Here is a 23,015-nt window from a genome sequence, read left to right as displayed (position 1 = left end):
GCGAGAGTCCACCCGGATGGCCAAGGCGATGAGCCCCTCCAAATCTTAGGCTAACTCCCGGGTCAGCAACTCGTCCTTAATACATTCAGCCAGGCCGTTGAGGAAGGTGTCATACAGGGCCTGACTTGCCCAGCCGCAAGATGTCGCCAGAATCTGAAAGTCGATGGCGAAGTCTGAAAAACTGCGTCCCTCCTGATGCATGCGCTGGATCTCACGAGCCTCTTTGTGACCACGCCTGGACTAGTCAAACATCCTCTCCATCTCCTCAGTGAACTGCCCTGACATCTGGATGCAGGGTAGCCCAGCCTCCCAGGCAGCTGTTCCCCACTTCTTAGCACATTCCGTGAGTTGCGTGATGATATATGCAACTCGGGAGCGCTTGGTAGGGAATGTGTAGCTGGAAGATGAGCTGACACTGGGTGATGAAGGACCAGCACTCTCCAGGTTCTCTGGCGTATTTCTCGGGAGGCAGGAGTGGAGGTTCACGTACCGGGGTAGGTGGTGCCATGGGAACAGCCTGATGGGTGGTGGGGCGTCGGGATTGGGGTTCGCAGATTGGAGGGTCACTGGGTTCGTGGATTGTAGAGTCATGGTCAGGTTAGCCAGACAGCTGGTAATGGATTGTAGCTGTTGGGAGAATGTGTCCAACTGCTACTGCTGGTGTCCCAATGCAGCTCCGTGGTTCCCCAACACAAAGTGCGATTGAGACTGGTCTACTGGGTCCATGGTGGTCAGAACGTACTGTTATGTACAATACTGAGGACCCAAAAGCAGACCAACGGATAATCCAAAAACATAGTTTATTCAGTCCAAGTTCAGAGCCAAGAGATCAACAGACTTTACCAAAATCAAAAACCAAAAGAATGGTCAAAAAAACAAGCAAAGGTCGAAATCCAGGAGATCAGAAAAACAGAGGTACAAAAAGGGCTGAGGCAAAAATTGAACATGTAGCAAAAACAAGAGGCCAAGGCAAGCTTAGTGATAGTAAGAGACAGGTGCGAACACTTTGCTGAAATTAAGCAAGTAATCAAGGATAGTATAGGAAGGCAGAGTTATAGAACAGCATGGAAAATAGGATAACGTTAGTCACTTAACTATGTGATTAAATCTAAACTACCCAATTTAAGTGACTGTTAGTTTCTTAGTTTGACAGACAGTACGTGTATTAATATGATTAGTACTGTACAATATCTAAATTAGTAGTTGTTAGTCAGAATAGTGCTTCACAACATTAACTAGCGAAAGAAGCCGGAAGTAAGGAATGCAAGATTGGAAGGAAGGTTGAACCCCGGAACTACCGAAAACACCCGAATAGTGAAGCACGCAGACAGGGGAGTGACTCGGGCTAGTAAACATTCAGACACAGATATAACAGGGGAACACGAATATAACAGACCCCCAAGAGGAAACAGACTGTGTTGACCATGTTGACACAGGGTCAGCAAGGTTTGATGAAAAGACAATACAGGACTACAGGACAGCTCCCATCATTGTGCTGCCTCTGTGGAATTCTTCCACCTCAGTGGAATGCTCCCAGAACTGATGAGTTGAAATAGCACTGTATAAACCATGAGTTTTCCACATACAGTGTTTGGTGTCTTTAGATAGCTAATGATGTGGGAAATAGTTTGGTGTCATTGGTGGTGTAGTACACTGGTTGCTGAATAAAGATCTTGAAGGAACAAACCACAGGTAAAGCAAGTTACCTGTGATTCAGCATCCAGCTGTGATACAAAGGTTAACCAGGTTTGTTGGACATACAGAGATAACATCAGCAGGACCATTGTTGTTACTGGCATCTTGTGACTCTATTTGTTGTTTTCCTGTAAACCCTGGGTATATAGAGGGGAAAGTGGAATGGTTTGAGGCGACTCGATAATACGAGCTCCTGCGTACCCTTCGCGTATAGCCATTCATATTGCACCTATCCTTGTAATTATATTTCTGCATTGCACATTGTTAATACATTGTATTAATTTGAACCTGCATCCTCTTGACTCACAGCATTGCACAGTTTAGAGTCCTAATAGACAAAGATAACCTAGGATACCTGCACCCCGTAGTCACTCGCCTATACACCAGTGCCGTCACAAGATACATACTAAGTGTATCATTGTAGTCTATACTGGCCACAGGCACGTCCGTGTCGATACAAATAGATAGCAGTCATATACAGCCCCACTATTGGCAGACATTTGTAGTTCCTTTTGTTAAACTGTTGGAACAGAGGAGCAGTTGAAATTATCTTTTGGAGTCAAATAAACAAGAACAAAAATTAAATTAATCCTGTTCCAGTAGCATTGGTCAGACTACACGCGTTTTCTTCACCTCTCAGATACTTCTGCCTTTTGGTGTATTTGGGGGGTTTCTTACAAATGTAATAACTGTAATGGGAACAATAACCAGATATGCATGATAATGAACAAAGAACAAGAATAAACATGAATAAACACAAAAACAAACAGAACAAATGTGGCCGTTAGCGACAACAACCCAGTTATACTACCATGTGTTACGATTACGCCACTCGCATCTATTTAACGGGGATGGGAGAACCCACTGATACTCTACAGTAAAGATCCCTCCCCACGCTAGGGTTATTCAAATGAATGAAAGGATTGGAGGCTGATGTATCAAAAGCAACACAGTAATACTTTATTTATACCATTCGTTCAGAGTAATTAAAATATTTGCTGTGTAAAGGACCAACCTTTACTTACAGCAGTGTATTAGGGGTACATACATGAGTTCTCATCAAGACAAGTTTATCTGCAAGATTCCAATAAATAATGTTGGGCAGCACCCCAATGCTCAATATTGACAGGCAACCCACTTTTGATCCACAATAAGTACAGGGCTTCCCAGTGACTCAACACCCCAAGCACCGCAACCAAGGTGACACCAAGTTAAGCATAAAAGGTTTGGTCAATACACACCAATCGTAATGACACCACACGGGTGGTCCCCGTAACACATTGAGCATCGAGCCCTGCCCACTAAATATGAGAACCCAAGCAAAGCCAATTAAGATTTAGAATAAGTAATGTTGTAACAAGTAAAGAACATGAAGTGCCAAGATAATCAGTTAGATAGACAATTGTCCAAAGTACACCTGCCCACTGGCACCTCCCCTTGTCCCAGCCTTGATATTGCACACTGCTCTCATATACTGGTTGATTACAATAGTACAGCCCACCCTTGGTACTGCACACTGCCCAAACACAAGTTGCATCAATAGTAAAACATCAATGATTAAAAGAGCTCATCTTCATAGACATGATATAAATAAACATATACAAACTTCACATATGGGAAAACAGTGGCTAGCTGTCCAAACCAAATGGCAAAAACGCGAGTGGCGGGGTTCATTCACAAGCCGGCTTCCAGGCCATCCGCCCCCCCGCACGCAGCAGCAATTAGGCAAACGTTCTTAACACCAGCACGATCTGTTGAAAGACATTAAATATGAATATTCTCAGCGCGCACAGCAGGGCACCGCTTCGATGCTTTGTTTATCATACATCCCTTACTGCGATTAAGAGGGAATCACTAGCGGAGATTTAAGAATCGTTCTATTTACCTACGAATTCCACAAAACAGACCATAGCAAAATCACATTAAGGCCCATCCCAAGGCTCACATCAAAACCACACACTTTATGGGAAGCATACCTACCCTCGTTAAACCCAACAAAATGCCTCCGTACTTCAGTTACCGGCGACTGCACACGCTCACCCTTTAACACACGGAACGCCAATGCCCGGATTGTCTTCGTCCGTCGGTAATCTACAAGAACCCACATACTTATAAACGACGTACTCTATTATAAGGCAGCTAATGCTAGCCGAATATAACAGCATGCCAAACCGCACTTTCCACTCCGCTCCCCTGGCTAAGCAGCTGACTGATTACACAAGAATCCTGCCCCTATGCACACCTTGTCATTTAAGCCCTTACTATTCGCCCCTGGGTCCTAAAGTCCCACTGGCTACACAAACTGAGGAGCATTACAATTTCAAATCAAAGCATTAGCAAATTTCATAAAGTCTGCGTTATTATTTGACAGGAAGCAAAGAAAAGGAATATTAATCTGTAAAAAAAAAAAAAAAATGGCAGTGGCAATATTTTTCTCCTCAAACTCGCTGCAACCTGTTTAAACTGAATACATTTTACAAGATTTAACTTGAAATCAAATTACTGAACTAATAATCAGTTGCATTACCATTGTTTTTGATAGCCGGTGCACATCTGCATTGGATCAAGTCAACTTCTGGCACCTAGAAACAGGTATTTCAGCCCAGGATGAACAAACTATATTCCACAGTTCCTGTGAATCTTTGGGTTTTGCTTCAGAAACTGAATTTTTTATGTTACCCCACAAGTTTTCAATGGGGTCGGGGGATTGAGCACTCCAAAAACAAAATCCTTTTTGTCTGGAACCAAGATGTTGCTCGCTTACTTGTGTGTTTGTGGTTGTCGTCTTGTTGAAACCCCCATTTCAGGGGCATTACCTCTTCAGCAAACGGCAACATAATACGAACCCAACACCATAGTATGAAAAACATCCCCATACCATGATTTTTGTGCCACCATACTTCACTGACTTCACGGTGTACTGTGGCTTGAATTCAGCACCCGGGAGTTGTCTGACGTACTGTCGATGACCACTAGACCCGAAAAGAGCAGGATGTCCTTTTTTCAACAATGGTGCTTTACGAGGGCTTTGATCAAACATCTTCTGACTGTAACAGCACTTACAGGTAATTATAGATCATCTTTGATCTTTCTGGAGCTGATGAATGGCTGAATCTTTGCCATTCTGACTATTTTTCGATTTGTTTTAAAAGTAGCTGCTCATTTTATTCCGCTTCTTTCAGGTTTGTGTTGCCATTTTAAAGCATTTGAGTTCATTTTAGCTGAGCATCCTATAATTTGCTGCGCTTATTAATACATTTTCTACTCTCCAATCAACTTTCTAATCAAATGACATTGTTCCTCCGAACAATGTCTGGAATGGCCAATTTTACTTAGCAATTCAGAAGGAAATATCCTTTATAGCAATGTGTGAAACATTTGCTTCCCTTCTTCCTTAATAAAGGACAATTAATGACACCTGTTTTTTCACAGAATTAATGAATTCTCTAATTAAGCTCCACACTGCTATTATTTTGCTATTATTATTTGCCCCTTTCAATGAATTAGTCAATTACTCAGAACAAGGAGCGTGCATGTCATGACAGTTGGGTCTGTTGTTTTTCTATTACACTACTACATCTACAAGTGAAGTATTTGCCATGCAGAAATATCACTACTACTCATAGTAGTGGAATAGTAGTGGAATCTCTCCCGCTGTCACTGCCGCCAAGGTAAAATACTATCAAACACAAATTCAGAACTCCACTTCTAACCCCCGGAAACTGTTCTCTATTTTCTCCTCTCTCCTCAGCACACCGCCTCCTCCACCTCAGTCCTCCTTCACTGCTGATGACTTCGCTGATTTTTTCGATGAGAAGGTCACAGACATCCGCAGATCCTTTGCGACCACCACCCCCCTCTCTGTGCCCTTCCCCCCTCTAGGCTCATCCCTTCCTTTTCCACTTTCTCTCCCCTTACAGACTCTGATGTTTCTCAACTCCTGCTCTCCCACCACCCTACAACCTGTGCCCTTGACCCTATCCCCTCTTCTCTCCTCCAGACTATCACACCTGACATTCTCCCATTTGTCACCTCCCTTGTCAACTCCTCCCCTTTCCATCATCCTCCAAGAGGGCCCACATCAACCCACTGCTAAAAAAGCCTACTCTGGATCCCTCCATCATCCAGAACTATCTCTTCTTCCTTTTCTATCTAAAACAATAGAATGAGCCGCTTCTAGTCAACTTTCTTCTTTCTTTTCTAACAACAAACCTGCTAGACCCCCATCAGTCTGGCTTCAGATCTGGCCACTCGACAGAGACCGCGCTCCTCTCCGTCAGTGAATCACTCCATGCCGCACGAGCAGCCTCCCTCTCCTCTGTCCTCATTCTTCTAGATCTCTCTGCTGCCTTCGACACTGTGGATCATCCTCCTGTCCTCCCTGTCAGCAATGGGGATCTGTGGCACAGCCCTGGACTGGATTGAGTCCTACCGCTCTGGTCACTTCTTCCAGGTTGCCTAGGCTGGTACAGTATCGACACCTCGGCCCCTTGCCACAGAAGTTCCCCAGGGCTCAGTTCTAGGGCCGCTTCTTTTCTCTCTTTACACTCGTTCCCCTGGCCCTGTTATCACTGCACATGGTCTATCCTACCACTGCTATGTGGATGATACCCAACTCTTCATCTCATTCCCACTATCTGATACACAGGTTTCAGCCCGTGTCTCTGCTTGCCTGAGTAACATCCAGAGCTGGATGGACAACCACCATCTAAAGCTCAACCTAGGTAAGACTGAAATGATAATCATCCCTGCCATTACCCCTCCCCATCTGGATCTCTCAATTTCCCTAGGGGATACCACACTGATGCCATCACCCTGTGCAAGGAACCTCGGCATGGTGATGGACAGCAGACTGTCCCTCTCTGAGAACATTGCGGCAGTGACCCGGTCATGCAGGTTCTTCCTATACAACATACGGAGAATCCGCCCCTTTCTCACCCCCTACTCGACCCAGCTCCTGGTCCAAGCAAAGATTTTGTCCCACCTCGACTACTGCAACTTCCCCTTGGCTGGCCTCCCAGCGTCCGACATCAGACCCCCCCAACTTATCCAGAATGCAGCAGCCCATCTGGTTTTCAACCTTCCCAAACACTCACATGTCACCCCCCTGCTTACTTCCCTCTACTGGCTTCCTGTCATGGCTCACATCAAATTCAAAACATCGGTGCTAGCCTTCCAAGCAGTGAAGGGGTCTGCCCCACCTTACCTCCAAAAAATCAGACCCTATACCCCTGCCAGACCTCTTCATTTGGCCTCCACAGGCCGCTTGGCACCTCTCCCTCTCCGAACTTCCACCTCATGCTCACGACTACTGTCTGTTGTGGCTCCACGGTGGTGGAACAAACTCCCCGTTGAGGTCAGAACAGTAGAATCTCTTCCCATCTTCAAGCGCAAACTGAAGACGCACCTCTCCCTGTCTCTCCCTACCTCCCTGTAAACCTTAATTGTTGTCTTTCTGTGATTTACTTGTGTACCAGGATGTTTAGTTTGGCTAGGTAAGCAGTGTTTGGCTACGTAAGTGGTTTGTTCATACATTTGCATGTAGCGGTATTATGATTTAAAAAAGAAAAAAAAGAAAAAAGATGATCAAATAGGCCCTGGTCCTTATCTTTGTTGTGCAGGTAGCAGTTGAAATTCTACTTCCCTCTAGGGTCTTTCAGCGCACTTATCCCTGGTTATGGGTATGCACTTTGCTGTACGTCGCTCTGGATAAGAGCGTCTGCCAAATGCCATTAATGTAATCTAATGTAATAACAGTGGTTTATCAGGTTACTGGAGTTGTACTAATATTGAACATAACTGTATGTTACTTGCACCAATACAAAATGTTCTTTCAGCATAAGCTGAAGTTCTTTACTGAATTATATGTAAATAACTATTAAAGATTATTAATTTTTCATTAGTATTTCTATTTCAGATTATAAGATACTCTAATTTATAGACATGTTCTGCTTCTGTTTATTAGTCATAGTATTAGTAGTATTGGTAGTAGTCATATCATCTGTGTTGTTTATTATATGCAGCATTTTCTCTTCATTTTCAGTAATGTGCCAATCATTCTGGAACGGACTTTTTCTGCACAGACACAGACATACACATTATTTGCTTATATATATATAGAATTGTTGGACCATATTAATTTTGCAGAAGAAAAATCCATCTACACAAGGTTTTATTTGGTATCATATCATTTAGCACAATAATTATGAACCAAGCAAATGTTTGATTAAACTGTATCATAACATTTAAACCATGTCACAAGAAACCATTTTGCTTAAACATTTTTGGACATGATTTTCAAAATGTCATTTTCTTTTTAAACTCATGCTTAAGAGAAAACATCTGTTAAAATCAATGCATAACACATCTGGCTCTGCTTGCCCACCAGAAGATAAAGCAGTGCTCTGGTTGGGACAGAGTCATTCACACATGTGCTTATGTACTTTAAGTGCAAAAAGGTTCAGGGATACTGGGAATGTCATAAATACAATGTTTCTGAACTTTTAAAATACAACAAAATATGAAATAATGATGAATAAACATTAGTGATGAGTATAAAGATGAGAATAAGTAAAAATAACTAAAAGACTTTCAGAATAAAAATAACAAAACAGCAGCTATGCCCTTTGGACTTTATTACACTGGTGAGCGCTGCCTGTAAAAGTTCTACTCTTCTTTTCAGTGTTGACTGGCTTCTTCTTGTCTTTCTTGGGTAAGTGACTTGTTTGCTCTCTAAATTAGATTATTAAATTGTTCACACATTCTTTCTGAGATTTATTGTATGTTACTGTCTTTAATTGGTGTTATCCGTTCAGAATGCAGCTAAATATTGCAGTGCACATCTGTCCTTGACTAATACTGATGTTTACAAGCACCTGAGCTGAATGTGTGAACTTTAAATTTTTTTGCATAATCAGAGCGTTGTTCTTGACTAACTGCCAGTACAGCGCAAACTTAAATTATTAATTTATTTTCAAATATTTTACTCAATGTAAAAAAATAAAAATAAAAAAAAAGGTTTACTGGAACTGTATGAAACTTAATAACTAGGTTTTGAGATTTCAGTAAGGTTTATATATTTCAGGATAAATGGAAAGATTCTGTGGAAAGATGCAGCACTCAGACTTCATCTTAATTACACTCCTGATCTTCACTCTGCCTGGGGTACATGGAGGGAATGTGCTGGTGTTCCCGTTGGATGGCAGCCACTGGGTGAACATGCAAGTCCTGACTGAAGAGCTGGTTTCCAGGGGCCACACTGTCACTGTGGTGCGTGCCTCAAACAGCTGGTACATAAAGGAAACATCCCCTCACTATACCTCAATCACCATCCAAAACACGGGGGGGTTCGATGAAGAGGTCTTCGGTTCATTTGTGTCAAGGTTACTGCAAATTCGCAGAGGAGGAGCCTCTTTTTGGACCCGTTTAAGTGTTGAAATGGAAATTATGAATACGTTTTCAGAGATGAACAGAAATTTGTGTGAAATGATGAGCCACATGTTTGACGATGAGGAGTTAATGCAGTCTGTCTTGGATGCTAAATATGATGTTGTTCTAACTGATCCTGGGTTTGGTGGTGGGGTGCTGCTGGCTCATCGTCTTAAACTTCCTCTGGTTTTCAATGTAAGATGGACTATACATGGAGAGGGTCACTTTGCAATTGCTCCCTCACCATTATCCTTTGTTCCTTTTCCTGGAGCAGAGTTAACAGACAAGATGAATTTTCCCCAACGTATGCAGAATATGCTAACATATTTCTTTGGATTATGGCAGATTGCGGTCATTCCAAAACCTCATTATACTGAATTTTGCAAACAATATTTTGGGCCTGAAATTGAATACTTTGAGCTGTTTCAGGCAGCTGATATATGGCTCATGAGAAATGATTTTGTCTTTGAATTCCCACGCCCAACGATGCCCAATGTTGTGTACATGGGAGGGTTCCAGTGTAAGCCTGCTAAGCCTCTTCCCCAAGACCTGGAGGAGTTTGTGCAGAGCTCTGGAGAACATGGAATCATTATTATGTCACTGGGGACTTTAGTTGGTCACCTTCCTCATGATATAGCAGTCGAGATAGCTGCTGCTTTTGCCCAGCTGCCTCAGAAGATCATCTGGAGGCACACAGGAGAAAGGCCAGAAACTCTAGGTAACAACACCCTATTGGTCAAATGGATGCCACAGAATGATCTTCTGGGTCATCCAAAGACCAGAGCCTTTGTGGCACATGGAGGAACCAATGGAGTTCAGGAGGCCATTTACCATGGTGTTCCAATAGTTGGCATTCCGCTGATCTTTGATCAGCCTGATAACCTTTCTAGGATGAAAGTTAGGGGAGCAGCTACGATTGTGGATATTGCTAACATAGACAGAAGCATCTTCCTCCAGGCCTTACAGGAAGTGCTTCATGAACCATCCTACAGGATGAACATGCAGAGACTCTCCAGGCTGCATCTGGACCAGCCAATGAAACCACTGGACCGTGCAATGTTCTGGATTGAGTTTGTCATGAGACACAAAGGTGCTGCTCACCTGCGCACAGAGTCCTACAGGATGCCCTGGTATGCCTACCACTCTGTGGATGTTATAATGCTGCTGCTGGCTGCTGTGTTTGTTATATTGCTGACTGCTGTTGCTATCATCAGATTTTTGTGCTGCACGGCATGTAAAAGAAAAATAAAATCTGATTGAATGTACTGGATTCTTATTGGCTTAAAAAACATAACTTCAAAGTTTAAAAAAATAAAAGGTATAGGTGAAAATATATTTTGAATTGAACAACTGCCAGGATAAGTTGTATAGTTTAAGTTATACTTGTACTGATCCGTAGGTAATTTGTGGAATTGCAAAAAGCTCATTAAACTCTCTGTTGAACTGCGTTGTGTTTGATTTTTCAATAGATGACTACTTTTAACACATGCAGCATTACACTTATGTTCTCCATTTCTGTTTCACTCTGGACAAATGAGTAAAATGTGTAATTGTAACTGTAATGTAATTATCAGATACCTGGAATATTAGTTTTCCTGCACTGTATGTCGTATGGACATTACTTATCATCATAGTTAACTATGTAACATAGTTAACAGAGTTTCTCATATGATATCATCTTTAGCACATCATTTACATTTGATCGGCCCCAGAGGTTTTTGTTCAGGGGCATCTGTAGTTTTGTAGTTTAAAGCATAAAAACATGTTTCAAGTGACACGAAAGCAGCATGTACAGGCTGTTACCCTTTTCTCTGTCACACCCAGAGAAACTGTCAACAGGAATGGGTGGAGCAGGAGCTAGAGTTGCTGCTAGCCTTAAAAATGTGTTTTGTGTTTATCATGGTTGTGTTTTCCATGGTCTAATATTGCATTTTGTCTAAAGATCTGAAATAATTAAGTGAGGCAAATATGCAATAATAGAGGTAGCGGCAGCTGCCACCGCCAAGCGTTTTTCATGGCACTGTAAATGATCTACATCTATTCAAAAACAGTGCAAGGACTTGTCCGAGATAAGGAGGACGATTGGAACTTGAACTCATGCATGAACAAATATCTCCTCGTTGATAAAGACACGAGCGTGAAGGCCAGGGCCATGTTCAGCCCTGACAAAATGTAGCAAAACGTTTATTTAAACAGAAACGGACATAGTAGTTTCTGCCTATGGCGTCTGAAAAGGTGTTCTCCGGTCTTTAAAGCATAGGGTACAGGCTATTGATTCAGGCTACACCCCCAACACACCCACCAAATGGGAGCAAACATCCCTCAACATCTGTTGCTCACCGTTACAAGAAAACGTATAGTTCAACACAGAAACCGTAGCAAAACGTTTTCAGATGCCCCAGGATTATCAGTTCATGCCAGCTTTTACTATTATGGGATTTCTAAACCAGTGTAAGTGCATTTTGAACATATTTTCTGTGTTTATTTCTTGCATATATCATGCCATCTAGTGCATATACCATATGTATATCACATATCTGTTACTGACTATGGCAGTGTAGTTTCTCAAATATTTATTAGCAGACGAGGAATATATATTTTTAAACTTGTGATGAAATGGAGCCAAGAAAGGATTTTTAAAAATGCTTTTATATGAAGCTAACTTATTGCCACAACCAAGCAAACAAAAGGAACACGTTTTTTTCCCAAATGCTCTATGATTCAAAGCACTAGTATCAAACAATATCTGCGAATACAAAATGTGCCTATCAAACAAATAGAGACGTGTTTTCCAATACAATTTGTTTGTATTGCAAGTACAAAACACGTTTTTCAAGTACAAGGAATGTTGTCTATTGTTTGCGAATCATGTGACTTAATGCTAGTAATGCCAATAGTATCCCCTGGAAATCCAGAAGCTGTGCACGCAACCGACAAGCCCAAACTCCACACATGCATATTTGTTTTGGCATGTATTTTTACAGCATCTGTGCGCGAGAAAAACTCGTCTTTGAGCGCAATATTGTTGCCTTTGAGGAGAAAACCAGGTTTTGAGCGCGCATATAATCTGAATGTGTGCTGAAAACTATTACCGTTAACTACTACTGCTTTTGCTTGTTTTTCTCTTCTCTACACGAACAACTTTTGTTCCTTTTTGACAGTCGTGGGACGGGTCCTGAATACGGGTACTGGACCCGTCTTATGGAATACGTGTATTGATCCAATACAAAAGCTGTCATTTCTTTTCGTGCTGACTATACCAAGCTTTCTTGGTTCTGAGAGTCTATGGAGATAATTTATTGCCAATATTATTTACACGGGTGTTGTGCATCGTAAGCGTATCTTGTGAATTACAAGATCAATCCACACATTCTGTGAATGGTAAGAGTATTTTTTGAATCACAAAATCGAAGGAGGTTGAAAGGCTAAACACAATCCACAATCGCTTTGCTCATTTTCAGCGTAAATGGATTTCTTGAATTTCCAAACACAACGCCTTGTACGCATCGCAAAACTACAAATCCCGTTTTACATATCTCGAAATACAAGTCACAAAATACGAATAATTGTTTACGTGTATGATAGGAAAACCATAGGTGTACAACAATCAAAATTAACGTGTCCACACAACCAATCTTTGGGGAAGTACTATAGCTCATAACCAATTGTGGAGCAGATCACGGGCCTTAAGTCAGACTCAAATTCATTCAGCTCTGATACGGTCAGACAATTAATTTTGCCTCGGTCATTAATTTGAAATAAATGCAAAATAAAAAATAAATATTAGTATGCCTACAAGGAAAAAATAACCAATTTCACACAGCTGTTCTAGTAACTTTTGCATGAAAATATGTGTCATACAGATTACAGTACTTACAGTGTTATCCCAATTAAATGTGGCTGCAATCTGTTTATGGTTAGACTGTAAAAGTGAGATAATTAGACACACACATTGGAAATACTGTTCAAATAGATTTTTTTTAACTTTTCTTTTTTTTTTTTCCAGTGACCTTTGAGGATGGAGACCTTTGAGGATTCTTGGGATTGGTCCAGTAATGTCAGCAGCCATGTCTTGTTGTAACAGTGGGAATGTTTTAATTTTACCTATCGATGGAAGCCACTGGGTGAATATGAAGATACTAATTGAGGACATGCACTCCAGGGGACACAACATCACTGTGATAAGGTGGGACAGCAGCTGGTACATTACAGAAAAGTCTCCCCACTACACTTCAATCACCCTTCATGACACGGCTGGCACAGACAAGACCTTCTTTGAGAAGTTCTTGATTCAGCTAATTGAAGTGCAACGAGGGAAAATATCGCCAACTACTTTTTTCAAACTGCAGATAAACTTCTTCTCCATGATCTCTGAAGCGCATCTCAATATGTGCACATTGGTTAGTGATATTCTCGAAAATAAGGAGCTGGTGAAAAGGCTGCAGGATGCTCATTATGACATGTTTCTCACTGACCCAGCCATAGCAGGAGGCGTTCTATTGGCCCATTATCTTCAGCTACCATTGGTTATGAATGTTCGCTGGATCACTAGCGGGGAAGGCCACTTCGCCATTGCCCCCTCACCCTTATCCTACATCCCAGTTCCAGGAACAGGCTTCTCTGATAAAATGAGCTTTTTTGAAAGGGTGAGAAATGTACTGTTCTATGGCATCATCCTATACCAGCAGTCCTTTGTGATCGGGCCACATTACAAATGTATGTGCGAGAAATACTTTGAAAAACCATGTGATATACAAACTCTTATTCAGGGAACAGATATGAGAAATGATTTTGTCTTTGACTTCCCACGCCCAATGATGCCCAATGTCGTGTACATGAGAGGGTTCCAGTGTAAGCCTGCTAAGCCTCTTCCCCAAGACCTGGAGGAGTTTGTGCAGAGCTCTGGAGAACATGGAATCATTATTATGTCACTGGGGACTTTAGTTGGTCACCTTCCTCATGATATAGCAGTCGAGATAGCTGCTGCTTTTGCCCAATTGCCTCAGAAGATCATCTGGAGGCACACAGGAAAAAGGACAGAGACTCTAGGTAACAACACCCTATTGGTCAAATGGATGCCACAGAATGATCTTCTGGGACATCCGAAGACCAGAGCCTTTGTGGCACATGGAGGAACCAATGGAGTTCAGGAGGCCATCTACTATGGAATGCCAGTACTGGGAATTCCATTATTCTTTGACCAATACGACAACCTCCTTCGACTGAAAATTAGAGGAGCTGCTCAGATCCTTGATATAGGCACTTTAAACAAAGACAACTTCCTCCAGGCCTTACAGGAAGTGCTTCATGAACCATCCTACAGGATGAACATGCAGAGGCTCTCCAGGCTGCATCTGGACCAGCCAATGAAACCACTGGACCGTGCAATGTTCTGGATTGAGTTTGTCATGAGACACAAAGGTGCTGCTCACCTGCGCACAGAGTTCTACAGGATGCCCTGGTATGCCTACCACTCTGTGGACGTTATAATGCTGCTGCTGGCTGCTGTGTTTGTTATATTACTGACTGCTGTTGCTATCATCAGATTTTTGTGCTGCACGGCATTTAAAAGAAAAAATAAATCTGATTGAATGTATTGGATTAAGTTATACTTGTACTGATCTGTAGATAATTTGTATAATTGCAAACTGCATTATGTGTTTGATTTCTTAATAGATGACTACTTTTAACACATGCAGCATTACACTTCATCAAATGTACATCACTGGACAAATGAGTAAAATGTGTAATTATAACTAATGTAATTATCAGATACCTGGAATATTAGTTTTCCTGCACTGAATATCTTATGGACATTATTTATACTCATAATTAACTTTCTAGAGTTTGTAATATTATATCACCTTTAGCACATTATTTATTATAATAATAATAATAATAATAATAATAGCTTTATTTGTATAGCACCTTTCATGCAGACTGCAGCTCAAAGTGCTTAACAGGAAAAATACAAACAAAAAGGCAAAAACAGAGGAAAAGCACAGTTTATAACATAGAAACAAGGAGAATAAAAATAAAGAATTTAAATGGGGAGAATAAAATGTAAAAATGCAATGTATATTGAAATGAAAACACAAATAAAATAGTATAGTAGATTAAATAGTATTAAAGAGTCACTAGTAATTGGTAATATAAAAAATAAAAATAATAAAATTAGTAAAAGAGAAGTTGTCCACTGGAATGGGTGGAGCAGGAGCTGGAGTTGCTGCTAGCCTCAGAACACTGAAAATGAATCTGGCTACTCGAGTGCCTCTCAGTTACCACAACAGTGCATAATGACAGTCTCCACCACTGAAATGGAGCTGAAGCTCCTGACCTATATCTACATGATTGTATGATCGCACTGCTGCCACACAATTGGCTGATTAGATAATCGCATGGATAGTGCTCGGTGAGTGTATATTGTGGCGGCCCGATCAGGGATCGGTACACCACGGGAGTGGAACGACCCGAGCGCCAACGCCAAATGCTCGGGAAAATAATTAACAATGTGTATTTCCCGAGTTCGTATTTAATAGGTCAGCACCTTGGAGAGAGCCGGCGAGGAGAGTCAGCACCAAGGCCAGCAACACCGGGGAGAGGCTCGTGGGGAATGCAAACAATGAACACTAACAACTTCTGATTGGACAGGCGCGGCTGGACCGAGTCCATGAGGGAGGGAGACGCCCTACAAAAGGCCGGGCGCGAGCACAGAGCGGGGCTGAGTAGGGGAGACTGGGGTTGGTTGTCTCACGGGTTGGTTGTCACAGTGCTTATTACAGCCACACTAGAGGGCGCTGTGACATGATGTTGATATTAACTTTTAGCCCTGACATCCTCTTCATTTTGCAGTAGCCATTTTTTGGAACATTGAGGTGAGGAGATATTTTATCATTTTTATGGGTGAGAGTAATTTTTCATGTTGGTGTTGTTTTTGTATTAACTGCTTGTATGTTATTAGTCATTTGAAAATAAAACACCGTTTAAAAAGTCAAAGGTATGTAGCTTTTGATGAGTCATCTTTTAGCCAGCAAGCTAAAGCTATGTGGGAGCTAGCTTAACATGTTTGTTAAGAGGTCAGTTGGGGATGGTTGTCTCACTGCTGTTTGAGAAATGATTTTTTCAGCTGAGGATATGCAGACAGTGATTTTCTTTTGTGTTTTTTTGTTGGTAGAATGGTCAGGAACTTCAAGAGAAAGACAGACAGGGGAAGTACGCCAGCATTATTAATAGCTTTTGGCTGTGAGGCAGGTGAAGCTAGCAGACAAGAGCATACGTAGCACAGCTAAAGACTTCAATATTAACATTGACCCGTTACTGCCAGAAAATGACACAAATGTCCAGTGATGACATAGAGGGCAGGGCTACCACTCCATCAGTGCCAGTTGGCTACATAAAAAATCGCCAGATTTTCAGCAATGACCAAGAGAAGCAGCTGAAGAGAGCTTATGTCTTAAGGGCCTCTGATATCTACTATGGTCTTGCACCCAAAGAAGTCTGTGGTCTGGCTTTCCAATATGCGGTGTCACAGAACTCTCTTGGGCCAGCGCGCTCCATGCCTGCATCCCTGGATGACCAGCATCAGGGTGAAAGCCATGCCGGCTGGAATGAGGGGGAATGCAGAAGAGATCGTGCCTTTCCATGTAGGATTGCAGGGGCAACTCAGCGCTCCTTGAGCACGAAGCCAAAAGCCACGTTTGAAACCGGAGGGCTACTGCTGAGTTCAGTTTTCAGTTGGGGCAGCCATTGCAGTCTCCTTTCCATACCAAACGCTATACAAGCGCCAAACATTGGACAGAACGTGCACATCTGTGAACATAGAGGAGTCCAGTGAAGCAGGCTTAACACAGTGCTGCCCTGCAAGCAGAAGGCCATATCTCCACTCTTTGTCAGGATTGTGGGACAGAGAGAACCAAGAGCAGACTCAGGGAGAAGGTGAAATGAATGAGGGGCAGGTGCAAAACACAATCCAGAAACAATCCAGACGGGTACATACGAGATAATCCAAAGCAGAGTCGAAAAACCAGGCAGAGATCACAAACCAAGGCAGACCAGACAAAACTACAGGGGTGAAGGCACGGGGTGAAAGCAGAAATGCTGGGGACATAAAACAGATAATTGAAAAACACAGAACCTGACAGTCGGCAAAGGAAGGTGTGGTTTTGCGCTTATATCTGCCTAACTGATTGGCCCATAGGAGGTTAAAGGTGTGGTCCTATTTTAAATGTTCCCTCCCTCAGGCTTTGCAGAGGGAAGGGATTAAACTGGAGGGAAACGGTCTGCTCAGTATGGATGCATGCAGGGCAGCTTATTTACAGTGTTTTACAAATACAGCAGGCCACATTTTTTATAATATGTATAATTAATTTACCAGAATTATTTATTTGAAGAAAATGAATAACTTGCTTATGTAATAGTCCCTTAATCTTCCCTCGTAATTTGTTTGTCTAGTATAATAGTGTAATAATGGCAACATTCATTTTTGTACTTTCCCTTTATTGAATATCATTGCGATTGTCAGGAATCATGGCTCATTGTATCAATGTCTTTTTCAATAGACATCTTTGAAACATAATTAAAGGTGCAATAGGTAAGATTTTGTTTTGTTCCTGTGTTCTGTCCTGTGTTAGTTTATCATTGTTTATTATCATTATTCTTGTAATTTATTATTTTTCATATTCATGTCTGGTGTTCTGTTTATATTCATTAGTCTTTGCACTCGTCTTCCCTGTGACGTCTGAGTCAGAATGTTTACTAGCCCAGTCACTCCCCTGTCTGCGTGCCCCATTATTGGGGTGTTTACGGTAGTTCCGGAGTTCAATCTTCCTTCCAATCTTGCATTCCTTACTTCCTGCTTTCTCTCCATTTCATGTTTGTACATAGCACTAATATACTAATCCCAACTAACATAGAAGTTGTACATTACTAATTATACTAACACACTAATATGTTTGTCAAACTAACATCCACTAGTTTTGGGTATTTGTAATTTAAGTCCGCAACCCTATTCTATCACTGATTACTTACTTAGTTTCAGCAAAGTATTCGCACCTGTCTCTCTGTATCGCTGCATCTCCTGATTCTCTGCAATTGTCTACTCCCTAGTCCGGAGCCGTTTGTATTACATGTGTCTTTGTGAGTCCAGTCCGCGTTTTCGTTTCCCCCTCGTTATTGTGCTATTACCCTTTCATGTGTCTCACCTGATATTTATTTGTTAGACCGCCCTCACTCCCATGCCCCGCCTAGTTTGTCTCATTCCCCTTTGTATTTATACTTGTCCTTTTCAGTTGCACCCTGCTAGTTTTTCTGGATTTCCGGTTTTGACCCCTGCCTGCTTCCCTAGACTCGTCTTTGTTTGTTTTGGATATTTGTACCTCTGCCTTGTTGGACTGACCCCCTGGTTTTTGACCTTGGCTTGTTTTTTGACTCCGCTGTTTGCCCCTGCTTTTGCATTAAACCTGCCATTGTTTCTGCACCCCTGCCTGCTTTTTGTTTTTCTGTTCCCCCCGGCGTAACAGATTATTGTGTTAAAACATTTTTACAAGACCTCTGCAAATCCCTTTCTATCATTGAAAAAGGCTCACTGGCATGTTGACTCACCCTCTGCCTTTGTTTATAGTCCTTAAATTTGGGGTTTCAAAATATACAATTGACCACACTCTGTAACAAAACATTGTATAACTACAATAATTCAAGTTCATTGGTTGAAAATTGGTTCTAGTTGCCACAGCCAATCGTGTTTCAACGTCAGAGCGTTTACAGAGAAGGGGGAGGGATAAACAGTGTTGTGGTTTGAAGGTTTTTGTTGCTGCTATTCCTCTCTTGACCGTTGGAAGTCCGAAATGACCTATTGTACCTTTAAATAAGCCTTGTCCGTTTGGAATGGTCATGTTTGTTGTTCCACTACACGAACGGCAGGTGGCAGTAGGTCTATGTACTTTAGGAAGACAATACGTGTAACACTTTTTTAATGAATTAACATGGCGTTTTTGGGCTGAAATATGAAACAAGATATCCATCTATGTACATAAAATTGAATTAAATGTATCAACCAGTCAGGGATAATATGAACACTAGATGTACAATTTGCCAGTGGTGGGAATCTGGCATTTATTCTTGGTTCAGCTCACATATTGAAAGGATGCGGGTTACAGGGGAGTGCCATGCTATACTGCACCTTTTGGATTACTGAGTAAAAGTTAAATCTGATTTCTTGGGGGAAATGCTGCATTCAGCTCCTTCTATGCTTGGCACTTCTCTGAAAGTTTTTGATTATTTGATAGCGTATAATTAACATTTTAAATAAATACATTTTCTTTCGTGTCTCTCTCCAATAAAATAAAAGTTCGTTTTAAAAACTTAAAATCTTACACTTGAAGAAATGGGTAACTCGGCTGGCACAGTCTTCAACAGCTGTAGCTCTTCAGCGAGAAAAATAATGTTAATTTAGAAAATACAATCACCATAATCGACAGACCACAGACCACAGTGCACCGCGAGCTGGTTTGATGAATTATGCACCGCCGTAGAATGAAGCTCTTTGGATCTGTCCATCGGTCCTACCTAACATAACCCGAGGAGGCAAGTAATGTGATCTCGCGGGATATTGCTTCTGTCGCCGGAGGAAGGACCTGAAGACTAAACGGACTCCTTGGACGGCTGGCCCACTACGGCTTGCTTATTATGAGGTTTGTCGAATTTAACATGCCGTCAAACTTTGCTGCAAGCTTTTCTGTCCCTGGAATTGAATAGCAGAATGTACCTATATTCTATATGCTACGCCATTTATGCTTTTAGCTATTCAATTCTAGGGACAGTAGTTTGAATATTTTGCATCGATAATTTCCCATTTCATTTCTTTCTGAAATCGATAGACCTAACATCGGCTAGTAATCACAAGCAACACAGGCACGCACATCGACACACACAACGTGCATTCCCATCTACTGCAATCGAATTATTTAAACAGGTCAGCCTAAAGTGTATTTAATCGGTAATTATTAACAAATATACTATACTAACTATGCCTAGTCTATCCAAGTCAAGTAAAATAGGTTAAGTCTGTCACAGAAAAACAAGAATATGGCTTGGCTATTACAAAAAAATATCCTTTTGAAATGGACGTATTTGCAGCTAGAATTATCATCGCCACCAATTAACATGACGTCATCCTCGGAATTCCGAAATACGACCGTCTTCGCAAGGCATCATGGATCAGTCGTCCGCTGAGTCCGTTTAGTCTCTCCTAGTGTTGGGAGGTTGGTCCTTTAATTTTGCTGCATGTACATCGGCATCTCCGAGCAACTGGGCTACCAGCAGTCCTCCCCTGCTGCCTGCCTGCACCAAAGAAACACCGCTTTTGCCTGAGCAACGACGTCATCCTCCTACAGCTAAGCACGATTCTGGGTGACCTGGCTTGAGCACGGCAGGAGAGAGCTGTGTCACCTCTACGTTTCTCAGCGTTGCTCCCCCGTCCCTCTCAGGTTGCCCCGATCGTTATTTCTTCTCCCTCGTCTTTCCTGATGATACCTGGTCTCCCGAACGACCGAAACCCAAGAATGGTGTCCTGCTCAGTGATGCTGGCGGTAGTTCTATTCGGGGTCTTGATGCTGCATGTCGCCTCGGCTCAGAACGGTAAGACTCATTTAGAGTTCATGCACTGATGTAGGCTAGTACGGTCATCGGAACGTCGTGGACCGGTGTTGTGCTGATTATTTGAATGATTGTGATCGTTGGTTCGACGAAATGGAAGCCTAATGTTATGTTCGAGAGGCGCAGATGCTCGTTATTATGTTTCATCGTTTCTCTTTAAAGAGCACGGTTTTCGTGCATGTTGCGGCTTATGTAAACTGAACCCACTCGCAGTGCAGAGGAGGAATTCGCTTTACATTTTTAACCTTACGAATATTATTTAAACGAAAGGTCGAGGGAACAGGTGCATTTGCCAGCCCGGCAAAAAATGATCAAAACCAGTTTTTCGCATTGCGCGTATGTTTGGTTGCTTTCTTTTTTATATTACACTGAGCTCACGACTGTTTTCCTTGAATATTATTCCCTCGGGCTATTATTAGACTATAACAGACGGCAGTAATTAAACAGTAGCAATGTGTCGGACACCTTGATCTTGTGAAAGATTCATAAGCAGTTTATTTTGTTATATGTTCCGTCTCATATAGCCCTGTGTTACATAAATATGTGGAGGTAGAGTTAGTGCAGAAATTCTTATGGGAAATGGAGGAGGGCCTTTGAAGAAATGTACTCGAGCTAGCGGCGCCAACGGACAGGTGCATATTAACGAAGAGACACAGATGGAAATGTGTGCCAGAATAATTTATTTATTATTTACTCTTGTGCTATAGCATGACAGAATTGTGCTCCATAGGTGTTAGACCAGAATTTTCAACCTTTGTTTCTGTCATCGCATAGATATATGACAGAGAGGAGCAGATTCACTGACCAGTTTTGACTCATCGCCATCTAAAGATACTGTAGTAGGCCTATATTAAATGTCCTCTAGGCATAGAGTTGTTTTGGTAATATGGTGAGTAGGCTTTTATTGATAGATGCGGAACAAGACCATTCAGAACTATTATACAGCGGGCTTCAGAAGTATTGATACCCTTGATAAAAATCAGGGAAAAAGGCCACACACTGGTAATTATCTATGTTATGTTCAAACACATGGGAAAACTACAATGGACTCCAGAATTATTGGCACCCTTGATAAAATATTCACAGTTGCACAGTTTGGCACCTTCAATGGCACGATTTTCACTTAATGTCAGATTATATCCAGCACTTCCCAGCAGTCAATCATGCAAACCAAAGATATCTCATGTATGTGTCCAATGCAATTTGGCTGAGTGAAAAGTTGAATCTGTGAAAAATGTACATGAATTGCCAGCTTTAATGGCAACATGCACTTAAGTTGTCTTGGACTTCACAAATTTATGCAAAAGCTGATGAACCATGTTTTCCCAGCATTATTTGAAAATGTTCCAAAGGGCATCTTGTGATGTTACTGACTGCTTGGCTTTTGTCAGTCTTAAAGTGCTCCAATAAATATTCAATGGGGTTGAGGTCAGGTGATTGAGGATTGTGCAGCACTCCTTGCTCTTCTTTGATCTTCAAGTATTTCTTATATATATATATATATATATATATATATATATATATATATATATATTTTTTATCTTACTGTTTATTTCCATGATTACATGAAAAAAAACTCCCAGATTTTCGATGTGGTCTCAGATCTTTGGACCCCACTGCACATTTTCAACATAGATGTGCATCTCCAGTAACTGATGTAGTTTTACACAACAGGACCCAGAGCAGAAACAATGACTGATTCAACAGGCACTGATGACTGTAATGAACTGTTCCTAAAAATGCAAGAAGCACAATGGCCAGTCTGTAATACAGGGAGTGACTACAGGAAGTACTTGGGAGGGAGTCTCTTATTCCTGTAGATCTTAGAACTGCTACTGATAACCTGAACTAGCGGGCTCTTATTTGGTTGGCATTCAGGAAATATCACATCTGTCATAAATGTTACATAACAAGGGCAGTCTGTGGTTAAGGTCCATGACTGGAACCTGCAAGGTCTGACGGCATGTTAAGGTCAGATCCCTGTTGTAGCCACAGCTACAGTGCACAGCCGTTGGGCCCTTGAGCAAGGCCCTTAACGCCACACTGCTCCAGGGGAGGACTGTCTCCTGCTTAGTCTAATCAACTGTAAATCGCTTTGGATGAAAGCATCAGTAATGTCATCACATATCACTGTCATTCTTAGAGATGTACCTGTGTAGTTGTAACAGCACTGTTATCATGCCCTTCGAGTTCGTCTTCCGGAGTGCTTTCTGGAGAGTGCATGCACGTACAAAGCAGCA

The 23,015-nt window shown here is 41.8% G+C and overlaps 3 protein-coding genes across 4 annotated transcripts in view; all 3 read left to right on the top strand.

Moving 5' to 3' along the window:
- The first annotated feature begins 8,898 nt into the window (after nucleotides 1–8,898).
- LOC133111333 (UDP-glucuronosyltransferase 2B4-like) lies at nucleotides 8,899–10,383 on the top strand. Its single transcript, XM_061221567.1, has one exon. It carries the CDS (start codon nucleotides 8,914–8,916, stop codon nucleotides 10,381–10,383), a length of 1,470 nt encoding a protein of 489 aa, XP_061077551.1. The 5' UTR covers nucleotides 8,899–8,913.
- Nucleotides 10,384–13,190: 2,807 nt separating this feature from the next.
- On the top strand, nucleotides 13,191–14,714 carry LOC133111452 (UDP-glucuronosyltransferase 2B17-like). Its single transcript, XM_061221823.1, has one exon. It carries the CDS (start codon nucleotides 13,191–13,193, stop codon nucleotides 14,712–14,714), a length of 1,524 nt encoding a protein of 507 aa, XP_061077807.1.
- Nucleotides 14,715–20,191: 5,477 nt separating this feature from the next.
- LOC133111550 (neuroplastin-like) overlaps nucleotides 20,192–23,015 on the top strand; it is a 37,586-nt gene continuing 34,762 nt past the window's right edge. The window contains exon 1 of one of the 2 annotated variants that reach the window (XM_061222006.1): nucleotides 20,192–20,757. In XM_061222006.1, the coding sequence (XP_061077990.1) occupies nucleotides 20,646–20,757 (112 nt within the window). In that variant the 5' untranslated portion in view covers nucleotides 20,192–20,645. The remainder of the gene's footprint in view (nucleotides 20,758–23,015) is intronic. The other variant, XM_061222007.1, reaches the window with a different exon arrangement.

Source organism: Conger conger, chromosome 15, assembly GCF_963514075.1.
Source record: "Conger conger chromosome 15, fConCon1.1, whole genome shotgun sequence".
Lineage (NCBI taxonomy): Eukaryota > Metazoa > Chordata > Actinopteri > Anguilliformes > Congridae > Conger > Conger conger.
The sequence above is the reverse complement of the archived record's forward strand: the minus strand, read 5'-3'. Positions and strand labels throughout refer to the sequence as shown.

Bases quoted from the DNA above. Each gene is read 5' to 3' on its own strand.
- LOC133111333 (XM_061221567.1), top strand. From the start codon at position 8,914: ATGCAAGTCCTGACTGAAGAGCTGGTTTCCAGGGGCCACACTGTCACT.
- LOC133111452 (XM_061221823.1), top strand. From the start codon at position 13,191: ATGTCTTGTTGTAACAGTGGGAATGTTTTAATTTTACCTATCGATGGA.